The sequence below is a fragment of the Nicotiana attenuata genome, chromosome 2 (assembly GCF_001879085.1).
Source record: "Nicotiana attenuata strain UT chromosome 2, NIATTr2, whole genome shotgun sequence".
Lineage (NCBI taxonomy): Eukaryota > Viridiplantae > Streptophyta > Magnoliopsida > Solanales > Solanaceae > Nicotiana > Nicotiana attenuata.
In genome coordinates this window covers 11893063-11911439 of record NC_031990.1, presented here as the reverse complement: position 1 = coordinate 11911439, position 18377 = coordinate 11893063, and the positions used below count along the sequence as shown (strand labels likewise).

At 39.0% G+C, this 18377-nt stretch overlaps 4 protein-coding genes across 5 annotated transcripts; all 4 read left to right on the top strand.

Annotated features, from left to right (window-relative positions):
• Positions 1853-4342, top strand: LOC109216656 (craniofacial development protein 2-like). Its single transcript, XM_019380833.1, has 3 exons — positions 1853-1857; positions 3115-3209; positions 3549-4342. Exons 1-3 carry the CDS (start codon positions 1853-1855, stop codon positions 4340-4342), a joined length of 894 nt encoding a protein of 297 aa, XP_019236378.1.
• On the top strand, positions 4348-6348 carry LOC109216649 (RNA-directed DNA polymerase from mobile element jockey-like; the record flags this gene model as incomplete). Its single annotated transcript, XM_019380827.1, has 2 exons — positions 4348-5987; positions 6084-6348. Coding segments are annotated over exons 1-2 (1905 nt in total), but the record flags the coding sequence as incomplete, so codon positions are not given.
• LOC109244351 (fatty-acid-binding protein 1) lies at positions 8443-12856 on the top strand. Of its 2 annotated transcripts, none has more exons than XM_019411440.1 (4): positions 8443-8856; positions 11042-11291; positions 11681-11772; positions 12559-12856. In XM_019411440.1, exons 1-4 carry the CDS (start codon positions 8460-8462, stop codon positions 12696-12698), a joined length of 879 nt encoding a protein of 292 aa, XP_019266985.1. In that variant the 5' UTR covers positions 8443-8459; the 3' UTR covers positions 12699-12856. The 2 variants fall into 2 exon arrangements, with proteins under 2 accessions (XP_019266985.1, XP_019266978.1); XM_019411433.1 differs by lacking the exon at positions 8443-8856 and adding an exon at positions 9643-10102.
• On the top strand, positions 12949-15171 carry LOC109244365 (mavicyanin-like). Its single transcript, XM_019411451.1, has 2 exons — positions 12949-13729; positions 14693-15171. The coding sequence occupies exons 1-2, from the start codon at positions 13549-13551 to the stop codon at positions 14953-14955; spliced, it is 444 nt and encodes a 147-aa protein (XP_019266996.1). The 5' UTR covers positions 12949-13548; the 3' UTR covers positions 14956-15171.

Sequence of the window (18377 nt, the reverse complement as noted above, 5' to 3'; positions counted from 1 at the left end):
CGATTAGTAGAGTTGGAAGCTCTTGATGAAAAGAGATTGGAAGCTCAACAGAGTCTTGAATGTTATCAAGCTCGATTATCTCGCGCCTTTAATAAAAGAGTTCGCCCGAGATCCTTTCAAGTAGGAGATTAAGTCCTTGCCGTACGAAGACCCATAACTACTTCCCATAAACCTATAGGGAAGTTCACTTCGATGGGATGGGCCATATGTCGTACAAGAAGCTTACTCAAGTGGGGCTTACAAGCTGGTTGATGCAGATGGCATGAGAATCGGCCCCATCAATGGCAAATTCTTAAAGAAGTATTATCCTTGAAATTGCAACGCTCCTTGACATACGAGCCTAAACTACGAGTCATGACGCTCCTTGACGCATGAGCCTAAACTGCATGTTGCTACTCTCCTGGCCCACATGAGTCTAAACTGTGTACGGCCCAAAAAAAAAGTCCGCTAGGTTGGAAACCTCGAAAGGGGCGGCCTAGGCAAAAGTTAGGACACATAAAAAAAATTAATTGAAATAAATAAATAAATAAAAAATTACCCATTCTAAACTATGGTATGACTTGATCCTCTTCACCGAGGTACGTAGGCAGCTTAGAGTTTGATTCTGAGTTCAGTCGCATAAGTTCAAAAGATACATATTGCCCCAATTGTTGTCCGAGTGAAGTATGGAGGAATGTAAAATCAAGCTGAAACGCCATCCTCCTGTTGAACTTTGATCTCATTTGATTTAAAAGGGGCAAGCTTCCATGGTAAATTGGTGTCTTCAATGGAATGATTATAGTCTTTTAGGAGGCTACCAAGTATTTGCAATGAAGCCTGGTGATTAGTTATGCCTTCAAGTTCGCCAAACCTTCAAATTTTTGGTCTTCAAGTTGAAGTCTTCAAATCCGCCAGTCTTCAAGTTGAAGTATTCAAGCCCTCCAAGTCCATCGGTCTTCAAGTTTAAGTCCTTAAGTTCACCAGAATTCAAGTTGAGTTGTTTACGCCCTCCAAGTCTTTAAGTTGAAGTCTTCAAGTCTGTTAACTCTTCAAGTTGAAGTTTAAAGTCCACCGCTCTTGAAGTTGACGCATCAAAGTCCGCCAAATCTTCAAATCCGTCAAAACTTTAAGTTTGTCGGTCTTCAAGTTGAAGTCTACAAATCCACCAAGTCTTTAAGTTGAGGCTTTCTAATTTTCCAATCTTAAGGTGGGCATTTAAGTCCCTTTGCACCTTAAGTTGGTCCCTTTACGGGTTTGTCCTTAAAAAGAACTTTAATTTTCCAATCTTAAGGTGGACGCTTAAATCCCTTTGCACTTTAAGTTGGTCTCTTCACGGATTTGTCCGTCTATATGGTGATGTGGATTTGTCCGTCTGTATATTAAGGTGGATTTATCTGTCTATATGATGATGCGGATTTGTCCGTCTATATGTTGATGTGGATGTGTCCATCTATATATTGATGTGGATGTGTCCATGGGCGAAGCCACGTTTAGCAAAGGGTGGTCAACTGACCACCCTTCGCCGAAAAGTTATAAAAAATTACACTGTGTATATAAGTAAAATATTGAATTTAGATATATAAAACCTATATTGAACACCCTTTGTCGGAATTTTTTTCTACTTCTTTCAATTTTGAACACCCTTGGAAATATTTCTGGCTTCGCCACTGGATGTGTCCGTCTATATGTTGATGTTGATTTGTCCGTCTATATGGTGATGTGGATTTGTCCGTCTATATATTGAGGTGGATTTATTCGTCTGTATGATAATGTGGACTTGTCCGTCTATATGTTGATGTGGATTTGTCCGTCTATATGTTGATGTTGATTTGTCCGTCTATATGTTGATGTTGACGTATCCGTCTATATAGTAATGGGGTTTGTCCGTCTATAAGTTGTTACGAATTTATCCATCTATAAGTTGTTGCAAATTGATCTGTCTATAAGTTGTTGCAAGATCCGTCCGTCTATAAATTGTTGTGAATTTAACCGTCTATAAGTTGTTAACGATTTATCCTTCGATGGGACGTCATGGAGTTGCTCGTCAACTTAGCACTCGACAACTTTTCTTCTTGGGCCTACAAAATAAAAGAAGGGAAAAATAAAAGCAAAGGGAAATATACAGAAGAAGAAATTACCATCTGATATTTTCTAATTGTCGAAGTCAAACTTAAAATGGCTCGTCTGCACAGCGAATTGATGCTCACAAGTTGGAGATGACGCGTCCTTATATAGATTTCTCAAGGCAGTAACTGGGAATAAAGTTCCGATGTGGTACATAGTTACTGCTCCTAGTTGGAAGTGGTTATTGTAAGATGGTGATAGGTTTTCTAAACCTTTTTGGAGATGTGCAGGTTATGATAATGCAACATGATAAAAGGGTAGCGATGGATTCGTAATTTCAAAAGGCTACTCGAGTTAGAAAAGCAGGAAAACAAGTTCCATTAGGATTCAATGTCTACGGAAGTACTACTAGCTTGACACACATATAAAAGCTCGTGTACTTATCCTTTTGGAGTTAATGTAGAATTCGCAAAAAGAACAGTAATCAACGTTATCGATTTGGGGGTATAGGGTTCCTGGTTTCTTCTCCCTCTCTTTTACTAAATTCAATGCAAACAAACTCAGTAATACTTCAAATTACCTCTTTCACTACTCGTTAATCACTGGTACATGTTAATATTTTATTTATTTTTATATTCGTGTTATACTTGTGTGATCCCTTGGTGCTAGAACTTGCTTTGTTCTGGACCAAAAGTATTGCTGCTTGAATTTAGCCAATCATTGCAAGTTAGTTTCTGAACAACTGCCGCAAAAATAAAATTCCCTTGTTCGTGTCGATTATTTCTTCTTGTGTAGATTGTTCGTGTAAAACTACCATTTCAACAGTTCATTTTTCTCAAGATCTGATTCTCCTTCGTAAGTTTTCAGAAAGCTTTTATTTACAGTTAGCATTTCGAAAACTGTTTTCCAAAAAGAATCCCCTACTATACACTCAATCCTTTTGCCTTTATCTCTGTTGGCAACATAAGACTGTATCTTTCTTATTGTAATTTGTAGAAGTTATTGGTTTTCATTTCTAGGTTTTTTGCTACCCTATTCTCTTGGTTCCGTGGGTGTTTGTGTATTTTGCAGGTATCATTTTGGGAGGTGCACGCGCACAAGCAGTAAAGTAGCAGCTATACGCCAGGTTCCGCAGCATCGGGAGTATACCAAGTCGGGAGTTCCAGGTTTTATTCACGGGAATTGGTACCTCCCGCTTCTTGTTTCTCTGTCCCCTGTGTTAATTACTTCATTAGCATAGTATTTCGTATTAGTCAAGTCAGTTTAGTGGGCTTGTAGTTACTATTTGCTCCCCTCGTTGTTTTGTGTGGTATTATTTCTCCGTTTCATTTTTAGACCTTCGTAGGTATAGAGACTGTGGTTTGTAATGGCAGAGTAGGGTCATGTCCTCGGGGAGGTTGGATAGTGGGGAGGGGGTAGGGAAAGGGTCGGGGGTGGGACGGGGCCCAAAGGGGGTAAAGGGAACAAGGTAGCCTATAGGTTGAGAGTTGGATCGTGGAATATAGGGACGTTGACGGGTAAGTCTATAGAGCTGGCGAAGATTCTCCAGAAGAGAAGGGTCAATATAGCGTGTGTGCAGGAGACTAGGTGGGTAGGATCTAAGGCGAGGAATTTAGACGGGTATAAATTGTGGTTCTCCGGAGTCGTGAAGGGCAAGAACGGAGTGGGCATTTTAGTGGACAGGGAGCTCAGAGAGTCGGTGGTAGAGGTAAGACGGGTGAATGACAGATTGATGGCGATTAAGGTAGTAGTCGGAGGGAGCACTCTGAATGTCATTAGCGCTTACGCGCCGCAAACGGGATTGGACGAGGAGGTAAAAAGGCGCTTCTGGGAGGCGCTGGATGAGGTGGTGCGGGGTATCCCGCCAACGGAGAAGCTAGTCATAGGAAGGGATTTCAATGGTCATATTGGGTCGTCTGCTGGTGGCTATGGTGAGGTGCATGGTGGCTTCGGCTTTGGTGATAGGAACGGGGGTGGTACCTCACTGTTGGATTTCGCTAGAGCTTTTGAGTTGGTGATAGTGAACTCTATGTTTCCAAAGAGGGAGGAACATTTAGTTACTTTCCGGAGTATGGTGGCTAACACTCAAATTGACTATCTCCTCCTCAAGAGGTGTGATAGGGGTTTGTGCGAGGATTGCAAGGTGATCCCGAGTGAGAACCTCGCAACTCAACATAGGCTCCTAGTGATGGACGTCAGTATTTTGCGAAGAGGAAGAGGAGGTTTGTTCGGGGTCCATCGAGGATTAGGTGGGGAGCTTTGTCTAAGGATAATGCGCATGAGTTGGAGGGGCGGCTGACAAATATGGGTGCTTGGAAGAGTGGTGGGGACGCTAGCGCTATGTGGACGGCGACGGCGGACTGTATAAGGGAGGCAGCAAGAGAGGTGTTGGGAGTTTCGAAAGGCTATTATGGCGGGCATCAAGGCGACTGGTGGTGGAATGACGTGGTCCAAGGTAAAGTAGAAGCCAAGAAAGCGGCGTACATTAAGTTAATAGAGAGCACCGACGAGGATCAGAGAAGAGCGAACAGAGAAAGATATAAGGAGGCTAGGAAGGAGGCGAAAGTAGCGGTCTCAGAGGCTAAGACTGCTGCTTTTGGTCGGCTTTATGAGGAACTGGGGCGCAAAGGTGGGGATAAGAAGTTATTTCGATTGGCCAAAGCGAGAGAGAAGAAGGCTTGCGATCTGGATCAAGTGAGGTGTATCAAAGACGAGGACGGTCGAGTATTGATGGAAGAGGCCCAGATTAGGCCAAGATGGCAGTCGTACTTCCATAAACTTCTGAATGAAGAGGGGGGTGGAAACATCGTGTTAGGGCAATTGGGGCACTCCGAGAGTCACCGAGACTTTATGTATTGTAGGCGCATTAAGGTTGAGGAGGTCGTGGGCGCGATGGGTAAGATGAGTCGGGGCAAAGCGCCCGGCCCTGACGAGATTCCAGTGGAGTTTTGGAGATATGCGGGTAGGGCAGGCTTGGAGTGGCTGACTGGGCTGTTTAATGTTATCTTCAAGACTAAGAGGATGCCTGATGAATGGCGGTGGAGTACAATGGTGCCGGTGTACAAGAACAAAGGAGATATCCAGAATTGTAACAACTATAGGGGTATCAAGTTACTAAGTCATACCATGAAAGTTTGGGAGAAGGTGGTGGAAATGAGGATAAGGAGGGCGGTGTCTATATCGGAAAACCAGTTCGGGTTCATGCCGGGCCGTTCTACTACGGAAGCTATCCACCTTATTAGGAGGTTGGTGGAACTATACAGGGATAGGAAGAGGGATTTGCATATGGTGTTTATTGACCTAGAGAAGGCATATGACAAGGTCCCTAGGGACGTCCTTTTGAGGTGTCTGGAGGTGAAAGGTGTGCCGGTGGCTTACATTAGGGCGATAAAGGATATGTATGATGGAGCTATGACTCGGGTAAGGACTGTGGGAGGTGACTCAGAGCCTTTTCCGGTGGTTATGGGATTACACCAAGGATCTGCGCTCAGCCCGTTCTTATTTGCTCTGGCGATGGACGCACTGACACACCATATCCAAGGAGAGGTGCCATGGTGTATGCTGTTCGCTGATGATATAGTTCTGATTGATGAGACGCGAGGCGGCATTAATGGGAGACTGGAGGTATGGAGGCAGACCCTAGAGTCTAAAGGTTTCAAGTTGAGTAGGACTAAGGAAGAATATGTGAAATGTAAGTTCAGCAACGTGACGGGGGAAGCGGAGGTGGAAGTTAGGCTTGACTCACAGGTCATCCCCAAGAGAGAAAGTTTTAAGTACTTAGGGTCAATTATCCAAGGAGATGGGGAGATCGATGGGGATGTTACGCACCGTATAGGAGTGGGGTGGATGAAATGGAGGTTAGCGTCTGGAGTCCTGTGTGACAAGAATGTGCCACCGAAACTCAAAGGTAAGTTCTATAAAGCGGTGGTTAGACCGGCCATGTTGTATGGAGCTGAGTATTGGCCAGTCAAGAATTCACATATCCAGAAGATGAAAGTAGCATAAATGAGGATGTTAAGATGGATGTGTGGGCTCACTAGGCTGGATAAGATTCAGAATGAAGATATTCGGGAGAGGGTGGGCGTGGCTCCCGTGGACGATAAGATGCGGGAAGCGCGGCTTAGATGGTTCGGACACGTGTGGAGGAGAAGCCTAGATGCACCGGTTAGGAGGTGTGAGCGGTTGACTTTGGCAGGTACGAGAAGAGGCAGAGGGCGGCCTAGGAAGTATTGGGGTGAGGTGATCAGGCAGGACATGGCGCGACTTCAGATTTTCGAGGACATGGCTCTTGATAGGAACATGTGGAGGTCGAGCATTAGGGTGGTAGGCTAGGGGGTAGTCGAGTGTTCTTCCCTCTTTGTACCGGGTAGTCTGTTAGAGTTTCGTTAGGTTTGTTAGCAGTCTTTGTGGTATTCACATTGATGTTTTGCATAGTTTTGTGTTATTGTCCTTTCACTTATTTGTTGTGGTTATTTTCTTTCTGGTATCTTTTATTGTTACATATCTTTTCTCTTATTTATTTTCTGATATTATTGCCTTTCCTGTTGTGCCGAGAGTCCCCTGGAAACAGCCTCTCTGCCCTTTTCGGGGTAGGGGTAAGGTCTGCGTACACCCTACTCTCCCCAGACCCCATTAGTGGGATTTTAACTGGGTATGTTGTTGTTGTTGTATCTACTAGCACTACATTTACTTGTAATGCAGGATTTGGCTTTTTAAAATTTTGAAGCACAGAGGTTATTAAACCAAAATAATGGTAAATAACTTATTTGGGCAAAGGAACACAAGTGTTGCTTACGTGTAATCTCCAAAGAGATGCTTAGTTGAAACTTGCCAATTTATAAAATTGTGCAACACCGTGATCAATGATATGTGGATTTGAACCAACGAAAGAAATGTTATTTTTGATTATTTAAGTAACCAATTGAATGATTAAGGGAATCCTAAAGGCCATAAGTGCTTGGCATAATTCAGATTATACGAGGGAAAATAAATGATGCCATATTAATACTTCAACCCTTGCCTAAGTTTTAACAAAGTTATCTCGACAAGTCCTGAAGTAGGGGGCATATATAGGCATGCAAAATTTATTGAATTTAAATTCAATAAAATAATTTGGATTATATTTTAAATTCAAGATATATTGGTCCAAACAAATATTATGGGCTAATATAATTGAATTAATTATATAAGTCCAACATATATGGATTAATTAAATAAGTCTTAATCCATTGGGCTACCATTTAATTGGGCTAAAGTGATGAGCCCACTTCATTAAGCCCAAGATGCCATCTTCCTAGAGGACCCGTTTGGTGCCACGTGTCAAATGACGTGGCACGTCAAGTCAAATGGAAGAGCCAATGGGATCATGCCATGTGTCAAAATGACAAGGCATGCCAAGTCACGCTAAAAGGCCAATGAAATCGCGCCACGTGTGCAAGTGACATGTTCTGGCCAATCAAATGCGGCCTTGTCACACTTGAATTTGATTGGTCGAAAAGAGTTTGTTCTTATCATAACTCTTCCCTCCCACAACTATAAATAGGGGTCTTCATAACTCAGAAAAGACACCAGAAGTTATAACAAGAAGCAAGAAAGAACTCGTGGATCAAACACTGCAAATTCCTCCACAAGTTTCAAGCTTCAAGCAATCAAGTTCAAGTTCAAGAAATCAAGTTCAAGTTCAAGAACGAAGAACAGATCAAGTATTCAAGCTCAAGAACGAGGAACAATTCAAGTATTCAAGATCAAGAACGAAGTCAAATCAAATACAAGGCATTCAAGATCAAAGCTACTTGTTCTTGATAAAATTCGTGGCAACAATCAAAGTGTTCGCGACGGATAAATCAAATTCAAATTCAAGATCAAGCTCAAAGGCCCTTGAATTTATACTAGAAAAGTAGAATCAGAGGAATCATAGAGATTGTACACTCAAATATTTGAAATAAAAAACTACGATTGTTGCGATATTTTCGGTCTTGATTTTATTTTCTCGACGCAAATTTATTGTCTACATAGACCAAAAAGAATATCAGGTACTAATATTTTTCAATTTGGTTATGTCTTAATAGATAAAGTTATCTTGCTCATAGGATGACAGAATCGACTAACACACCATTACTATATAAATAAAAGAGTATTTTCTCTAAGGATATGGTGTAGCGAATGGTGCTGCTTTTCCTTTAATAGCAAGTAACCGAATACCAGATAAGAAACCAAAAAAAAAATATTTCCATTATCTCTCGCTAGGAGAGGAAATTCTTGCCTTCGTTAGTACTAAAAGTGGAAAAAAAGTGTAGAGAAAATAGTAAAAAGAAATAGATAAAATAATATTAGGAAGAAAAGAATCACATTCCTTTTGTTATATTTGTTGAAGTATAAAGTAAACTATACTAGTAGTAAAAGGTAAAAAATAAACAATGGCGTCTCTGCGTTTCCCGTTCTTGTTTTCTCAGCCCCAGAAGCCACCGTGTTCCACCATCGCAAATGCTTCATCTTGCTCCTTCTCCACCGCCGTGGTCGCCGGCGGTTCAGTCGTGGCTGCTGCTGGAGCGATCATCGCCATAACTCAAAGTCCCAAAAATCCGTTTTTTGAAAATGCTATGAATTTTCTACTCTCCAACTTCTCACCTAGCAAAAATCATTCCTCGCCTTTGTGGGGTTCTGTTTCTTTAGCTGAGAATTCAGCTCCAGTCACAGAATCGAGGACTGGAATGTCATTTCCGTCAATTCTGAAAGAGTCCCAGCGACTCCTTGGAATTGGGGTGCGCAAAAAGGCAATTTTTGGGTTGAAAAATATTGATGACTATGCTTTTGGTACCACATTGTCACTCCAATTTACTCTTCTTTTTTTTCTCTTTATCAATTTTTGAAGTAGATTCCTGTAGTTTAGTTGGAATTTTCGATTTTTGTGATCATTGTGTGGAGCTCAAATGCTTAATTATACTCCTTCCACTCCAATTTATGTGACTTAATTTGATTCGGCACGTAACTTGGGAAAAAAAAAAATACTAAGAGCCTGTTTGGACATAATAAATTTTTTCCTTTTTTCCAAAAAAAATTCATATTTTTTAAAATCAGTGTTTGTTTATAAAATTTTCAATTTTCACTTTAAGATACATTTTGGAAATTTTTGAACATTTGAAAAACTTTAAAAATTTATTTTTCTAAATTTTCACTCAAATACTAACAAAACTTTAAAGACAACCCAAAATTATATTCATATCCAAAAACAATTCTAAATTTCAAATGAGAAATTTTTTCAAACATTTTTTTTTGGAATTTTACAATTCTTATGACCAAACACCCACTAAGAATTTTGAATCTCGTGGTTTAACCATGTCATAATATTTTTGTGACGCTAATACTTTTGAGATTTGTGATTTTAAATCTGACATAACATTTAACATGTCATGACATTTGTGTCGGGGACTATAATATTGTTGAAACTTGCGTATTTAACATGACATATCATTTGCATCACTAGAAAAACTTCTTATAAAATTAAAAGTTCTACTAAAAGTGAAAACAAAAAGTGCAGAGAAAATAGGAAAAAGAAATAGATAAAAATAATATTAGGATGAAAAGAATTAGTACATTCCTTTTGTTATATTTTTGAAGTACAAAGTAAACTATACTCGTAGTAAAAGGAAATAAACAATGGCTTCTCTGCGTTTTCCGTTCTTGTTTTCTCAGCCGCAGAAGCCACCGTGTTCCTCCACCCCAAATGCTTCATCTCGCTCCTTGTCCACCGCCGCTGCCCTCGCCGCCGGAAGTTCAGTCGTGGCTGCTGGCGGAGCGATCATTGCCATCACTCAAAGCCCCAAAAATCCGTTTTTTGAAAATGCTATGAATTTTCTAATCTCCAACTTCTCGCCTAACAAAAATCATTCTTCACCTTTGTGGGGTTCTGTTTCTTTAGTTGATAATTCAGCTCCAGTCACTGAATCGAGGACTGGAATGTCATTTCCTTCAATTCTGAAAGAGTCCCAGCGACTCCTCGGAATTGGGCTGCGCAAAAAGGCAATTTTTGGGTTGAAAAACATTGATGTCTATGCTTTTGGTACCACATTGTCACTGCAATTTACTTTCTTTTTTTGCTCTATATCAATTTTTGAAGTAGATGCTTGTAGTTTAGTTGGAATTGTTGATTTTTGTGATCATTGTGTGGAGCACAAATGCTTAATTAAACTCCTTCAGGTCCAACTTATGTGACTTAATTTGATTCGGCAAAGAACTTAAGAAAAAAATAAGAATGTTGAAACTCGTGGTTTAACCATGTCATAATATTTGTGTGACTATTATACTTTTGAAACTTGTGATCTTAAACGTGACATAACATTTAAACATGTCATGACATTTGTGTCGCTGACTATAATATTGTTGAAGCTTGTGTATTTAACATGTCATAACATTCTCATCACTATAAAAGATTCTCATAAAAGGTAAAATGAAAGTTTAAAGTTATATTATTTCCAAATGTATTAATGTGTGCTCTTTTTGTAATAACCTAATAAGGAAATAGTGTCACATAAATTAGAACACAGTGAGTATCATATGAATGCCAATTCTTATCTGTTTTTAGCTGATTCACTTTCTATTTCAGTCAAAGTTCAAGAGCTCTATTAGTCACTTTATTACCCTATGGTAGGATTTATTAAGTTTCCATCTGACCATGTAAATAACTTTGCCTTTTATGTTAGCTGGTGTCATTTTGATCGACTCATGCTTACTATAGATAGTTACCTGGAATAGGTTTGAAGTAACCTGAAACAGTTTCTTATACTGTTAGTGCATAAAATTTAAATCCGTGGTATTATCATATTTTAGAATCTCATTGTCGTTTCTATTTGGATCTTCCTTTTAATGATAAGCGGAGATATGCATTATGCTCACTTCTTTTTTCCTTTTGCAATTTTGAATGTCCCATCTCGAAGGAAAAGTGAGCTTTACTTTAAAGTATGGTCGTTATCTAATGTGATGTCGATATGACACCCAATAGGTGTGTATGCTGATGATGGTGATGTGAAGAAGTGTCTGGCTCAGAAGCATGTCGGTCCCTCTGATTCTGAACTGAAGCAAAAGGAAGAGTTGAGGGATCATCTCATGGAAAATGATATACGCATAACTGTTAGGCTTCAGATAGTGTATGGGAGACTAAGCATTGGTTCTGTGCGTAGTGCTTTTGAAGAATCTGTTGGCAGCAGATTACTCAAGTTTGGGGGATATGATAACAAAGAATTGCTCCATAGGTAATTCCTTAGCCTCATATTATCGGTGTCTTATTCAACCTTTTTCAAATAAATACCAGATCACGGCAAAAGACTGCTAAAGCTGGAAGAAGCACTTCATTAGCTCGCACCCTAAATTATTCAATTCTTATATATATTCTGAAACCTTACTCAAGTTACCTTTTAAATTTAATGCTTTGCAATATCACAGTCTTGGACATTATTACTGGACTCTTTTGCCTAAATGTGATCAGTTATCTCTCAGCTTTACAAACAGCACGTCTTTTCCTTGAATAGAGTTCATTTAGCTGCTAACCAGTTTATTTAGAACATTATCATTTCCAAATCATTAACTATTCTTGCCTCCTTCTAGTTCTTTTATAGCCTAAAATGTCTTTTTGTAACTGCAGGTTCACTTCCCAGTTTAAAGATGACATTAAAATACCTCGGGGATCTATCATAGAGCTCTCCAGAGACCATGGGTACATACTTCACACAACAAGTAAGATGATTTATTTCTGTTGCCAGCATTTTGGCTGTGCGTGTAATTTGTGTCTGTGTGTGTTGAAAAAACAAATGTTATAGCTATCGGTTGGCCAAAATCATTGAAGAGCTATTAAGCAGATACATCATGCCATTATTTTCTTTTAGCCATTGCCCTTTTAAGGTTTGATTTCAAAGCAGTATAAAAGAGGCTACAATAAAGGGGAAATTAGTTTATCAAGTGAGAGCTAAACAAGAGCAATACGAAAAATATATTCTGATCACACCATCAGTTGTCATATTTCATTCCCTTACATTTCCTAAGAAGGAAGGGGAGCCTTGGCATAATTGGTAAAGTTGTTTCCATGTGACCAGGAGGTCACGGGTTCGAACCGTGGAAACAGCTTCTTGCAGAAATGCAGGGTAAGCCTGCGTACAATAGACCTTGTGGTCCAGCCCTTCTCCGGACGACGCGCATAGCGGGAGCTTAGTGCACCGGGCTGCCCTTACAACAGGAAGTGGCTAAACATTTTGGTTCTCTACAGGATTGGTATAAGATTTCAACCAACCATCCCTTTTGTTACGGATATATTTTTTCTGGCCTTCACCAGTTTCGCTATCTATAAAACTAAAAAGGGATTGCTGTATGTTAGCTGTTGAAAATATTTTTCCTTATTTGGATGTTTTCTTCTCATTTCTCTAAATATTATCTCTGAACTTTTTGCTTTGTAGTTGTTTGTTCAAAGTTCATTCTTGCATCAATCATTTCGATGAAGCTTAAGTTCTGTTTTTTTTTCTTTTATAGTTGACGGAAAGGAAGTGGGAAGCATACAAAGCAAACTCTTATGCAGATCAATTCTGGACCTATATATTGGTGATGAGTCATTTGATCAGAAAGCCAAAGAAGATGTTGAGTCGAACTTGGCTTCTCTACTTCACAAGTAGCCACTTCATTGGCATAAAAGATACTTTATCAACATTAGGAATCGACTTCTGGTGATATTGTATTGACTGGTTGATTATCTTTGAATAGTTGAATCAGAGATCTCTTCAAATAGAACATGGATCTATATTTTATATTTGATTTCTTTACTCCCGTAATATCTTGCTCTTGCATTCTATAATCTATAGTTCAATAAAAATGAGTATCTTGACCTTCGTTACCAAATTGTTTTTCTTTGCCATATAGAAATGAATCTGGGAGTGACAGGGAGAACAACCTGGATTACCATTTTCCAGTTATATATGTGAAGCATGGGTAAACGCTATAAGGTTCTTTTCCCTGGAGTTAGCGTGATGCAGGTGCAGTTTGGCAAAGAGAACTTCTTGGGACAGTCGGGGAGTATTTTTCCCCCTAAATTTAAGTTATATCCACTAACAGTGTCAAATATTACCAAGGGCCTATCGGAAACAACCTATCTATCCCACCAGGGTAGGGGTAAGGTATGAGTACACACTACCCTCCCCAGACCTCACTTGTGGGATTATACTTGGGTGGTTGTTGTTGTAGAGTCAAATATTAAGTTCAATTTTGACACGCTCATGCATGTATATACAACATGTTCTACTCATACGATTTGCTCAACTCATGCACAACTTGTGAGTACTACTGGACTCCTAAATGTATTATCAGCTCTTTCTTCACAAAAACAACATGGTGAATGCAGCACCAGAAGTCTGCTGGTCAGTTATATGCTGATAGTTCACGCAAGAATGCCGCTGCAACTTCCTTTGTAATCCAAGTTACTCCTTGTAAAGTACTACAATTTCTTTTTTCCCTTGTGGAGGTTAAGTCATGGTTTGTGCAAAGGAAACCATTCTTCTCTTCTCGGCAATGGCTATATTTGGTTTCTTTAGCACAACTCTGGTCGACGGTACTGTGTACAGTGTTGGTGATTCCGCCGGTTGGACAGGCAGCAATATTGACTATCATATGTGGGCTTCTACTAAGACTTTCCAGGTTGGTGACACTCTTGGTAAGTCCAGCTAGTTTAGCTGATCACCTGGTTTACAACAAGTGCTTCCGATTTGAACTATGTATATAACTAGCTTTCACAACAGCTTGTTGCTATTGTTTCCTTTGTTGTTATTATGTTTCTGGCCCTTTTTGTTGATATTGCTTGTTTCTATTCTTTCTTTTCATCCTTTTCGAGCCAAGGGTCAATCGGAAATAGGCTCTCTACCTTCCCAGGGTAGGGGTAAAGTCTGCATATACACTACCCTCCCCAGACCCCACTTGTGGGATTTCACTGGGTTGTTGTTGTTGTTGTATAAATTTATATCAAATTTGCATTTCTAGCTATAAAATTATAGCTGTAGATTAGAAGCCGGTACTACTAATTGAAAGGATTTCAGTTATATTCACAGATGGTTTGAAGATTTTTAATGTTATATGTGTAGTTTAACTTGTGAATCACATGTCATTTACCGTTTTACCAGGTTACAGTTTAATGTTTATCATAGACATTTATTTGTAATTATCTCATAAATGATCTGTTAGTGTACATAATTTGAACTCTAATGAGAAAGGTTTACATCGAGTTCAGTCTACAATGACAAAGGGAACGTTTTTGCTGGAGGGGTTTGTCTCCATGGAAAAAGTATTTTAACTTCTTAAATTTTTGATCCATCTCTGCCCATCCTTATTAAGAATTTCCAATGATATAGTAAGTACTTATTGAGGGGAGCCTTGGAGCAACGGTAAAGTCGTCGATTTGTAGGTCATGGGTTCGAGTCGTGGAATCAGTCAGCCACTGATGCTTGCATTAGGGTAGACTGCCTACATTACACCCCTTGGGGTGCGGCTCTTCCAGGACCCTGCGTGAACGTGGAATGCTTCGGGCAACGGGCTGCCCTTTTTATAGTAACTACTTATTAAGATTATTAAGTGCCCTGTTTATTAGCATTTTCACTAACTGTTGGCCTCAATGGTGCTGAAGTTTTCCAGTACAACCAACAACTCCACAACGTGGTACGGGTGAGCCTCTCCGATTTCCATTCGTGCAATGCTGGAAATCCAATCGTCACTTACTCCTCCGGCAACGATTCCATCACCATTGTCGGTCCCGGCCACTACTACTATATTTGTGGGTTTCGAGGCCACTGTCAAGCTGGACAGAAGCTCGATATTCGGGTACCCAAAGCCTACCAATTAACTGATATCCGTAGCAGAAAACTAACTAAAGCTCCAGTTGCAGCCTAAGTAGCAGTGATCAGAAGAGCAAATAAATACTTCACTTGGAGAAAATTGATTTGGAGGTTAATAAAATATGTACTAGTGGTAGTGACAATGTTTTGAATTATTAGCTCTAAGCTATTGGACTACCTATCAATAACTAGTCTTATTTGTTGTATTACTGATGTTCTGGGTAATAAAATGCATTGGTGTGGGCAAAACATATACATATGAATATCATAAAGTACCTATTTATCTATTTCTTCCGAAAGAAGTGCACAAGATTTGAAGTGCATGTATCTTATATCTATATAATAAAAATTAATTAACCAACTGTGCATCAACTCCAAATTAGTTAAAATTACCTACAAGAATACTTGTGTATACTATTCATTCACTATATGGAGTAAATCATATGAATCTTCTATATTCAGTCTGACTATTTTTATATTGACAATCGCTCCGAGAAGAACAACAATAACAAGCCCAGTGAAATCTCACAAGTGGGATCTGGAGAGGGTAAAGTGTACGCAGACCTTACCGCTGCCTTATGACGGTAGAGAGGTTGTTTTCCGAAAGTTCATCGGCTCAAGAGAAGTGAAAATGAAATAATAAACAGACAGTAGCAACAACAAGGTCATTAGACATGGGCGCAAATGGAGATACGTGCAATAACAAAGATATCTAAGAATAATAAAAACAGAGTCAATCTTGCTGGAAATAATGACACAATGTGAAATAGTAAGGGCTAGGAATAGCAAAATACAAGACTAGTACTAATACTATTGGGATGCCTAGACGAAACTCTAGACTGCATGTCAACCGACAACCCTAATCCTCGATTCCACACCCTCCTATCGAGGGTCATGTCCTCGGTAAGCTGAAGTAGCGCCATGTCTTGCCTAGCTAATCACATCACCTCAGAACTTCTTACGCCTTCCTCTACCTTCTCTGACCCGCCATGGTCAACCTCTCACACCTCCTAACCGGGGCATCAGGGTCTCTCCTCTTCACAAGTCCGAACCATCTCAACCTCGATTCCTGCAACTTATCTTCTATACGAGCCACGCCTACCTTGTCCCTAATATACTCGTTCTTCATGTTATCTCTCCTGGTATGCCCACACATCCATCTCAACATCTTCATTTCTGCTACTTTCAACTTCTACACACGAGATTTCTTGATTGGCCAACACTCGGCTCCATACAACATGGTCTGTCTAACTACCGCTTTATAGAACTTGCCCTTAAGTTTAGGTGGCACATTCTTGTCCCACAAAACACCATAAGCGAATCTCCATTTTATCCATCCCACTCCAGTACGGTATACGACATCCTCGTCGATCTCCATCACTCCATGTTACCTTGTGTCACGGACCCAAGATATTTGAAACTATCTAATAGAGTTGAAGAAATCCACATCAAATTTGGATCAAATCTGTTCTCTTCGCTCCATCTATTGTACTCTGGATCAGTGGGTCAAGGTCCATTTTACCTACCCCTACTTTTCCAGAAAACATGCAATTTTTTTGACTAATACATCACTTAAATCCAAACTCTCGTGATCCCATGTACAAATACAGAAACACACATATCTGCATACATTTCTTTTTTCATTATCTTCTTCCCGTGGGTGACCTATAGTCTATTCTGTTAATGTGCAAGAGATTAGAGTTTTGCAAAAGCAGTAGGCCATACACAATGATCCATAGATTATATTGGACTTAGAAGCGGAGCTAGCATGAAATATAGGTTCACATAACCTCATTATTTTTTTCTCAAATTCTGTATATATATTAAGAAGTACATTGAATATCTATAAATTTGCCAATCTAGTTAATACAGTATATTAATTTGAGATCGTTATAGGAACCAATAACTTTAAATTCTAAATCCGCTTCCGGGGGTGACCCACTGTTAAAGCTACTGGATTTTCTGCTTTGCCTCTCATTGTCTCGTGTCTCAATTAAGGGCTTAAATCATATATAAACCCTATATACTTTTAGCATCAAGTGCACCTTCCTTACCTATTCTTTTGATTTTTTTCGCATACTACCACTCCAAGATAAGTGCACAAAGTTTATTACTTAAATGTTCACTCATTTATTAGTAATTATTTAATAAAATCATATTTCCTTTTTTCATAATACAAAAGTCACTTATTTATGTCATATCTAGGGGTGTCCATAAAAATCCGCAAAATCGAACCAAACCGACTAAAAAAACGATACTTTTTCGATTTGGTTTGGTTTTAGTTTCGAATTTTAAAAATCGATCAAATTTGGTTTGGTTTTAATAAAAAAATAATCGAAAAAATCGAACCAAACCGAATATAGAAATAGCTATTTAAAATTTATTATTATACCTATATATAAGTGTATTTTATACAAAGTTTCTAAAATTTTATGTTATATTTTAATAGTTTGCACTTTTAGTCTAGTTCTTTGCTATTATAATAATCTAGTTATTTGCCTTTACATTCTAGTTTGATTGATAATTTTCTTTTGCTAAGTACAAGAACTTATTTCATGTTAAAAATAATCTATTTTTAATTGAGTCCTAAAATTAATCATTACTAATTGGTTCAATTATCATCAATATATGTTGGTAAATGATAGATTTCTTAAAGAGCAATTGGTTTGATAATGTATGTTGAAAATGTAATCGCCGGAATATGTGTTTGGTAGTGTATGTCTCATATTTAAGAAAAAATTGAAAAATTTTCGAAAAATAAAAAAACCGACAAAAACGATATATACCGAATCAATAAAAAACAGACTTAATTGGTTTGGTTTTGATCTAGTTTATCGGCTTACTTGGTTTGGTTATTTTTTAGAAAAAAAATAATCTAAACCGAAACATAAACAACCCTAGTCATATCACTTGAAAGGTTAGGCCGAGTCCTCATACTCTTAACCTTAAAAGTGGATTGGTGGGAGTAATATCTAGGCTTAATTTTCATCACTGATTTAAAATGTTGGAAATGGTAAGGAAAAGTTAAGGAACACATTAAAAGCGAGTTGGGTAGGAGCCTAGAAACAAGAATGTATACGGTCGAAATCAGATATGTCCGATCTCCCAGGCTCGAGGGGTCGCCTTAGGCCCGAGTTCAGGTAAGGTCGAGTTAGAGCTTGATGGACCAGACTCGAGCTCGAAGACAGAGTGCAATACCCGAAGATTGAAGTACGATGGATACCGAAGCCGAGTATGCTCGATCCCGAAATAATGCCGTTATGGATTTGTAACAGAATGAGCGAAATTCCTGCCACGTCCCTAAAATCATGGCGCAAATCGAAATAGTATTGTGCGATTCCGTACTACGCAGTTAGACAACTTTCCCAATAATATTCCTTATTGTAAATAGAAATGTACCTTATTTAGGACTCCCCTATTATATAAAGGGGACCCCAATCATTTGTAAACATCATCCAATCATTGGCAAAGAATATA